Source organism: Myiozetetes cayanensis, unplaced genomic scaffold (assembly GCF_022539395.1).
Source record: "Myiozetetes cayanensis isolate MyiCay16 unplaced genomic scaffold, myiCay2020 scf4, whole genome shotgun sequence".
Taxonomy (NCBI): domain Eukaryota; kingdom Metazoa; phylum Chordata; class Aves; order Passeriformes; family Tyrannidae; genus Myiozetetes; species Myiozetetes cayanensis.
Window position 1 is genome coordinate 16,143,316 of NW_026087631.1, and position 8,923 is coordinate 16,152,238.

An 8,923-nucleotide genomic window follows, 5' to 3' on the forward strand; every position below is an offset into this window, starting at 1 on the left:
CAGGCTCGGCTCAGCACGGCTCGGCGCGGCTCCGGGAGCAGGGGAGACGGGCAGAGAGGAGGAGGGAAGTAGGCAAGGAAGGGGAGACATGCAGGGAGGGAGGATGGGGAGCCCCCGCCGGCACGCCGGCCCGAGCCGCCTCGTTCTCCCCGGGCCTCCCCGCACGGGACGGGCGGGCGGGCGAGGGGCGGCCGTGGGGAACTGTCAGGGCCGCACGTTTCCAGCCGCATTACGTGAACAAATGGCGGGGGCGCAGCCAGCCCAGCCAGCGGGGCTTGTGTAACTTTGCGAGCGTGCCAGCAAGTTTAAAGTCCCTGGTCTCTCCTCCTCCTCCTTTTCCTCCTCCTCCTCCTCCTCCTCTCCTCCTCCTCCTTCCCTCGCTCCAGACACCAGCGCGGGCCGAAGAACGATGAGAGGCTGATTGTTTGCTCCAGCTCCCATTCGCATCCCCTCGCCTATAAATACCGGGGAGAAGAAAAGCCGTTCCCTCCGCCTCCCCAGGGCCGCTTTTCCTTTCCGACGGCCCGACCTGCCCGATGGCACCGCCCGGGTGTCGCAGCGCCTGAGACCCCGCTGCCCGCCTGACCCTTCCAGAGGTGCAGCCCGCACTCCCCGTCCTCCCGCACCACCCCGCCCCATCCCCAGTAGGAAACGAGCCCCTCTCTCTCCACTTGGCCCCCTCCCCCCCGGTTTCGCCCGTATCTCTCTTCCCGCCGGCGCCCAGGAAAGAGAAGAAGATGCGATTCACGCCGCCGGGGCTCCTGTTCGCCCAGCTCCTCGCGTGCATCTACTGGAGCTGCCTGTGGCCCGCCGGCTGCCAGCAACAGCAGCCGCTGCGCCGGGATCCCCCGCCGCCCCCCGCCGGCTGGAGGCAGCGGATCCAGTGGGAGAACAACGGGCAGGTGTACAGCCTGCTCAGCCTGGGGTCCCAGTACCAGCCCCCGCGGCGCAGGCAGGCGGCGGAGGCGGCGGGCAGCCCCATCCTGCTGCTGCGGAACAACGGGACGGCGCTGCCCCGCAGAGCCGCCACCCGCGCCGCCGCCGCGCAGCCACAGCCCCCGCCCGCCGCCGGCACCCGGGGCGGCTCCGGTGCTCGGCACTGGTTCCAGGCCGGCTACCAGCCTTCCTCCGGGGGCCGTGCCGCCGCCGGGCAGCGCAGCCAAGCGCCCACCAGCCCCGTGGCCAGGAGTGCCTCCTCGGGGGCGTCGCGACCCAGCGACCCCGCCAGCCCCGCCACCGACGGCAACGGGAGCAGCACCGGTGCCGGGGGGCTGCCGCCCCTCGGCAGCTTCAGGCCCGGGCGGGAAGATGTCATGGTAGGAGACGACCCCTACAACCCCTACAAGTACACGGACGATAACCCCTACTACAACTATTACGACACCTACGAGAGGCCCCGCCAGGGCAGTAGGTACAGACCCGGCTACGGCACCGGCTACTTCCAGTACGGTAAGAGCCCACCTTCCCGCCCATCTCGTCCCGTCCCGTCCCGTCCCTCCCTGCCCGCCGCGCCGCCTCGCTCGCTCCCGCACCCTCCGGTCCCGGCGGGATGCGCTGCGCGGCTCATCGGCCCTGCCAGCCTCTCTCTCGGGGCAAAACCCGACCGGGCCTGCGATCGTGCGGCTCCCGGTCCGCCGGAATCCCGGTGGAAAGCCCTGCGGCCATCCCGGAGGCCACGGTCCCCGCGGGGAGCTGCGGAGGGCACGTCGATAAGCCCACCGCGGGATTCCGGGTGTCGTGCTTGCGATGTGGTCTTTGGGAAAAGCCGAAGAGCCTGAACAAAGGGGAGGAGAGCGAGGTTAACGGAGGGCAGGGGTCCGTAACAAAACGACGGCTCCTAACGATTGGGATGGTAGCCAAATATCTGCAAACGTGTCCTGGGTTGATCTTGCTGTTATGTGGTTGGTTTGATGAACTGCAGGTCTCCCTGACTTAGTCCCGGATCCCTATTACATCCAGGCGTCCACATATGTCCAGAGGATGTCCATGTATAACTTGAGATGTGCTGCCGAGGAAAACTGCTTGGCAAGGTAGGCATCAGCCCAGGCTTCTGTCCATCCACTGTGAGTTTTTGTGCTCCTGTGTCCACTGTGGAGTACCTGTGAACATGGTGAAGAGTGGAGAAGAGTGAGGCTGGAGGCCCAAGTAAACACAACCCAGTTTGAAACCTTCTTCCAAACTTGTGGCAGATGGTGGGGTATGCACATCAGAAAGCAATACTGCCATACTAGAGAGACAAGCTACAGATCTTTTGAAGAACCTACACGTTGTGAAAAGTTATACTACGTATTTCTATTGTCAGGCTCATTTGAACATATCTGAATATTGTAAAATGGAGGCACCTAAAAAAACTATTTGAATCTGGTGATTTGAATCTGAGTTCATCTTCCTTTTCTAATCCCTTAAGATTATATGTATCTCCACTAGAAAAAAGACAAAACAAAACCCTATTCTTAACCAGCACAAATTAATAATAAAAGTATAACAAGCTAATTGTTTCTGTTCCTATTCCTTGTAATGTCTCTTAAAACTAAAATCTCCCTGAAAAGTGTTTCAGAGTCTCTTAAGGGGTTGAAATAACAGCTTTGCTATGAAGTTTGGTCTTGTCCAGTTGGCAGAGAGGGATTTTTCCTGTTTTGTTTGGAAAGAAATCAACATAGCTGTTTTTAACCATTTTAACTTGTTTGATACCTTATCATTTAAAACAGATTTATGTATTTACCAGCATCGTTAATTGATATCAGACTGTTTCCAGGGTCATGCTCTTTGTTCACTTTCTGGAAAAAGAAAACATGACATAGGAAGCAGTATTTGTATGCTAGATTCACAGTGAATACTAATTGAAATGTTCTTGCTAGCTGTCAGTTGATTAAAATATTCCAGTATTTAAAAGACTGTAGATAATAGCCATGTGAAACAGGATAATATAGCCTGTTCATATATATATGTTTATATTTTTTACAACACAGTCAAAGAACTGTTGTGTGATCTTAAATACACAGGGAGTTATTTTTGTTAACAACAACTAATGAAATTGTAATTTTGATACCAGAGTAATTTTGCAGCTTAGCAGTGATCTGCTTTATAGATGGTGTCAGTCAGTGGTCAAACTTCCATTTAGAATACTAATAGATCTGAATTTTACTCAGGTGTTGGTCTGACACCAGGCATTTCCACACCATATGAAATTCCTATGAACCTCCAATGCATGAAGGGGGTTGAAAAGATCTCTGCTGTCAGTTACTTCTGAGTATTTTTAAAAGTGTTTCTTGCATATACTTACAATTTTTTTCCTTTTTTCCCCATTATTGCAGTTCAGCTTATCGAGCAGATGTCAGAGATTATGACAATCGGGTGCTCCTGAGATTCCCCCAAAGAGTGAAAAATCAAGGCACATCAGATTTCCTGCCCAGCAGACCCCGTTATTCATGGGAGTGGCACAGCTGTCACCAGTGAGTAAACTGCTCAGTATGAAATTTTCTAACTATGTTTTTCACTAACAAATTGTCACGTATAAGGTGACATTTTCTAGAACTGCAGTGAAGCCATGAGGAAACTTTAGCCTTTTACTGTCTGATACATTTTATGTAGTGATGATCACTCTTTCTATAGACATATGAAACCAAAATGGATATGAAGCTTATCTACATGTAGGAAACACGTACAAAGTCTAAATTATTTATAAATACAAGTCTCAAACCAGTTTTGATGTATAGTCCAGTTATATAAGCATAACCAGTAAAGAAAACTCCCAATCATGTTAAAATAAATGGAAACCCTAAAATATACATCTACTAGCATGTTCTCTATGATACACCATTGTAAACAGTGACCCATACCTCTTGACCTGAATTTCATGAGTTATTTCTTGACAAGGAATGCGCTGATCAATATGGAATTGAAAAGCTACTGAGTTGATTGATCCTATTATCAATAATATCCTTATCATATGATGATACTTTGACACAGCAGCAAAGCTCTAGAAATACCATAATTGCTGGAAACATGGAAAGGCAAATGAAGTAGGACATTTTCAACATTTTGGGAGCAAGTAACACCGCAAACTTGTATCTTTTCAGAACACTCACATTCCACAGTTTTCAGGTTTGTTCTATTTTTTGCTATTTCACAGCAGAACCAGTTGTAAAATGCTAGAAGTACTTACTCAGAATAGTTACTTCCACCTTATTAAAAATACAATTCTGCTGCTACACATACATAAATGATAACTTAATACTATTCTTTTAATAAAATGGTATCCAATGGGGGCTTGATCTGAAGGCCTCTGAGCCTTCAGAGGCTTTAAGCACTGAATGAAAAATCAGTATTGTTAGAACAAATTATTTCAAAAAAAGACTAGTATTATCAGTTTATGAATCTTGTAAACATAAAAAAAGCTAAAAATAAATCAAACCAACCAGCAAAGCCTCCACAAATTAGTTAACCCCCATTCCTGAAAAAAATTTAATCACCAATAACAAAAATACCCCAACACTAGTGCTTAGAAAGCTGATAAATAGATGAAATTGAGTGAGCAATTGAAATTTTCCATTTGTAGAAGAGCAGTTTCTTCCTCTGCCACAACAGCCCAGCTATTGCTGTCCAGATGTAAAGTGTCTCTGATGTTGATTCAGTTCTTGCCACAGAAAAATGCATCTCTCGTGATCATTTCCATAACAGTGAAACAAGCTCATTTGGAAATGAACTACAACTGCCAATTAGTTTGGCTAGCCATCAGACTTCAGTGTTAGTCATCATCATCTGTGGACTGGTTTTAGTGTTCTTGGTGCTTTAGTGTTCTCACATGCTTGTGAGACTTGTGTGCTGTTTTGTTTCACCAGTACATTTGAATTCTGCTAAATTAAACCATTTTCATATACCTCTTGAGCTGAAGGCATTCATAAGTAACAGCAGTCAAAGATATAGTGCAGGTAGATAAAACAAGTGTAGTTTAGAAAAGTGGAATTACAAGAATAATAGTTGTTGAACTCTACAGTAAGAGCCTGAACTCAGTGTGAGAGCAAGAAAAATGCATCACTTTGTCCAGATCAAAAGCGTATAAGCTGTTGAAATAGAGACAACATTAAGTACAGACAGCAAAAAGAGCTGACATGGAATGAAATCTGCATTGCCATGACACAGAAGCTGACTTCTTTATACAGATTTTGTTTTCACCAATGTTATGGATGTGTTACATTGAGGGCCATCAAAATGTGAAAGCAAATTCTTGGGGTTTTGCTAGCAAGTAGCAAACTTCCCTGGAATTTACAGTATGTAAGGTAAGCATTCCTAGTGAAATTCTGGCTAAAGGCAGTTATAAGATGTACAATTCAAATATGAACTACTTAATACTTGCTATTGTTATTGGAAAAGAGCTGAAACAGGAAATTTTGGAAAAACAGTGCTGCTATGGAATCTTTCCCATAGCAAATTAAAATCTATTATTTATTTACAGAAGATGGCATGTAGTAATTGAAAATCAGAGTAATAAAAATAATTGAGTAACCATTAATAGGAAAGTATAATAACACACAGATTTTGTTTAACAAAAAAAATTCGGCCACATTTAACAAGAGGTAGATCAAATAGGAATATGTTAAAATGTTAATGATAAGATCTGATCCATCTCTAATAGTGTATCTATGGTTTAACAGACATTATCACAGCATGGATGAATTCAGCCACTATGACTTGTTGGATGCGAGCTCACACAGAAAAGTTGCTGAAGGACACAAAGCAAGTTTCTGTCTCGAAGATACCTCCTGCGATTATGGATATTACAGGCGGTATGCATGTACAGCACACACGCAGGTAAGAGACGGTTTGGAGACAAACTTAAGTTTTTTTCCCCCCTCTAGTCTACATTTGGGTAACTTTTTTGCCAATCATCTGATGCCCTAAATTAACTGATGACCTAATTAACTTCTGAAATTCCTCTGTCAGAGGCCAGGATACCATCTTGGAGATGTATCATTTACCCAGTAAATTCTCAGTAGAATTCTCAGTAGAATGCAGTGACACTCATTAGCTTAGTACCACTGGTAAATTAACTCTATTAAAACACACCACAAGTTCTCATGGTTATAGGACTGGTCAAGCGAGCTAAAGGGAACTCAAGACAGCCAGTAGAGAAGTTGTTTCCAGTGTTCATCCCCCCACAGCTGCTCAGTTATATCCTTGGCTGGTCCCAGAGTTCAGAGTTAGTATTTTTCACCTTTGCAGAGTCTGAAGCTGTAAGGTTCTGGATTCCCTTAATACCTATTGCTATTGGCTGGCAGTCTGCCACAGAAATCATCTAGCATTATTTTATGCTTGGTTTTAAGGCATAAAAGATATAGAGAATGGCAGCCATGTGAACATTATGATGGGTCATGTAAAAATGTAAAGTCAGGCGCTAGAGCTTATTAAAGGAACAGATGAAAAATTGAATATAACATTATGATAAAGAAATCCATGAAAGACTCCTACCTTGAATATTGTGTCACCACCTCTCAAAACAGCTACAGAAAAGCTTAAAAAATCCAAACCAGCCAACCCCAGGAGAACAAGGATGATCAGCAATGTAGTATGGCTAAAAGATTTCATGACTGTTCCATTTGGAAAACAAGGAATAAGAATGAAACTTGAGTGGTCCTGGATTAAAAGAGGAAATTGTTGATATTTACTCCTTCTCACAATACAAGAACTTAAGACCTGGTAGACAACAGCTTTAAAACAGAGAGAAGTGGTCTTTTGACACATGAATGAAGTATTAAATGCCTTGCCATAGGATGTTGCAGAGATAAAAATACATGTGTTAAAGAAAAATTCAGACAAAGTAATGGTCGCTATGAAACACACAAAAAATCTGATGGTATCCCATATGTTAAATACAGTTAAATGCCTGCTGCAAGGAATTTGCTTGACATTATACATCCCATTTCTTAGGTTCTTTTGTCCTCTGCTGCTGACCATTGTCAGAGACATGGCACTGAGCTCGATGGATCTGTGGTTTAACTCACATACTGACATGCTTACATGCACATTTGTATCCCTTATTCTGCAGTTTTTAATCTAGGAGGTAGTTATTTTATCACAGAGAAATAACAGGTATGCTTCACTGTCTGACGTGTCCACGTTTGAATTTTAACTATAATGAATGATCTGCAATACATAAAGACTTTGAAGAGGTTTCATAAATATCTTTTCTCCTTCGTAGACTATGACATCTAACATACAAAGTTTACAGATGGAGTATTTGTGTCACTAGAATCATGGCTGTGTCAGCGTTTCCACTGGAAGCCCATGTTTCAGGGGTTTGTAATTGGACTGTAAAACTTTCCTCCAGCCACAGACTTGGCACATACATGCAAGAGTCTGAGCTGATCACCAGCTGGGTCAAGAGGGAATTCCTACAGGACTTGGGTTTTCTACACTCTGTGTGTTGCCTGAACTGATCAGCTTTGCCTGGGGCAATCTGTGTTGGACACAGTTAAAGACACCAGATTCGAACCACTGACACACACTGATAGTTAGGGATTCTTACTGATGTTCCTAATAACAAATAATTTTTCAGAAAAGATTATCTGGAAGAAAGTCTGCATTTTCAGTTCTCTCAGATTCTTGTGCCATTGTATTGCCTGAAGAGACACCATTTCCATGCAAAACTCAATGTGAAAATAGCTCTTGAGTCTACTGTTCAAAGATGGCACTTTGGCAGAGTACCTCCATAGTAACAAGTTGCATCATTCCTAAGGGTAGGGAGAGGTCCCAGCATGCTGATTTGGTTTATACTCAAGGACCCCAGAAATCACTTACTTGAGATCTACAGATACTTAGGTCCACTTCTTGGTCAGTTTTTTTTGTATTCTCATCTTATGTAAAGAACAGGAAGTAATAACAGCACCAGTCTTTACATAAAAGGAGTACTGTAACAAGTGATAATAAAATACAGATATCTTACAAACAACTGTAAATATTACAGATGTTTCCTCTTCAGTAATAAAGTGTAGTCTATCAAAATGGTATCTTTGACTTGCATTCTAGTTTAGATACACAGATAAAATGCCAAGAAACAATAAGACTAATTTTCTGAGTTAATTTTCTTAGTGAAGTGTGATGGTTAAGTTAACTTCAGTCTGAGTGTCCCTAATGTCTAGAATGTTACTCTTCCTAATGATTCATTCTTTTTTTACATCCATCTTAACTTCATTTTTAAGGGTCTGAGCCCTGGCTGTTACGACACTTACAATGCTGACATAGATTGCCAGTGGATCGATATTACAGATGTAAAACCTGGAAATTACATTCTGAAGGTAAGTGTATTGGGAGTGGGGAGGTGTGGGTTTTTTTGTTTGCTTTTTAAAGAAGCAAATCATAAGCACACATCATTTTGAGTGCATGTGAGCAGCTGAAACCTGGAAATAGATAAACACTATGCTTTCTCTCCTTAAGGTGAGTGTAAACCCCAGCTATTTGGTGCCTGAATCCGATTACTCCAACAATATAGTGCGCTGTGATATCCGCTATACAGGCCACCATGCATACGCCTCTGGCTGCACAATTTCACCGTAAGTACTTCTCTTTGTTTTCTGTCACTGTCGAAGATTCATGGTAGTGAAGTTGACAAACAGATTTGTAAAGCTTAGAGATTTACTTTATCTTGAAGAAAATAACTTCTACTATTAGTTCTACTGACAGCAATTTTTTCAGTATTTTGTTTCTTGTGTTTCAGGATTTAAAAGTTTGTGGGAATTTTACTCTTGCACTTGTGCCATCAGAATATATAGCACTTTCAAAACTACTGCTACTGTCTGGGCTGCTAGATAACTACCTCTGGCTCACATCTTCTTTGTATTTGCATTAGAAACTTTCTGTGATCATTCAGTACCCACTTATGGCATCCACACAGAACTGTTCAGCAGTTACAGAGCTCTTAAGACAC

General features: G+C 43.9%; 1 protein-coding gene across 1 annotated transcript; it reads left to right on the forward strand.

The window, feature by feature from the left end:
* The first annotated feature begins 297 nt into the window (after positions 1–297).
* LOX (lysyl oxidase) lies at positions 298–8,553 on the forward strand. Its single transcript, XM_050329043.1, has 6 exons — positions 298–1,449; positions 1,922–2,030; positions 3,315–3,452; positions 5,655–5,811; positions 8,199–8,294; positions 8,434–8,553. Exons 1-6 carry the CDS (start codon positions 738–740, stop codon positions 8,551–8,553), a joined length of 1,332 nt encoding a protein of 443 aa, XP_050185000.1. The 5' UTR covers positions 298–737.
* The last annotated feature ends 370 nt before the right edge of the window (positions 8,554–8,923 follow it).

Excerpts from the sequence above, each read along its gene's own strand:
- LOX (XM_050329043.1), top strand. The coding sequence starts at position 738 with ATGCGATTCACGCCGCCGGGGCTCCTGTTCGCCCAGCTCCTCGCGTGC. Across the intron at positions 3,453-5,654 it reads GAGTGGCACAGCTGTCACCA|ACATTATCACAGCATGGATG; the intron begins GTGAGTAAACTG and ends ATGGTTTAACAG. Across the intron at positions 8,295-8,433 it reads CTGGAAATTACATTCTGAAG|GTGAGTGTAAACCCCAGCTA; the intron begins GTAAGTGTATTG and ends TCTCTCCTTAAG.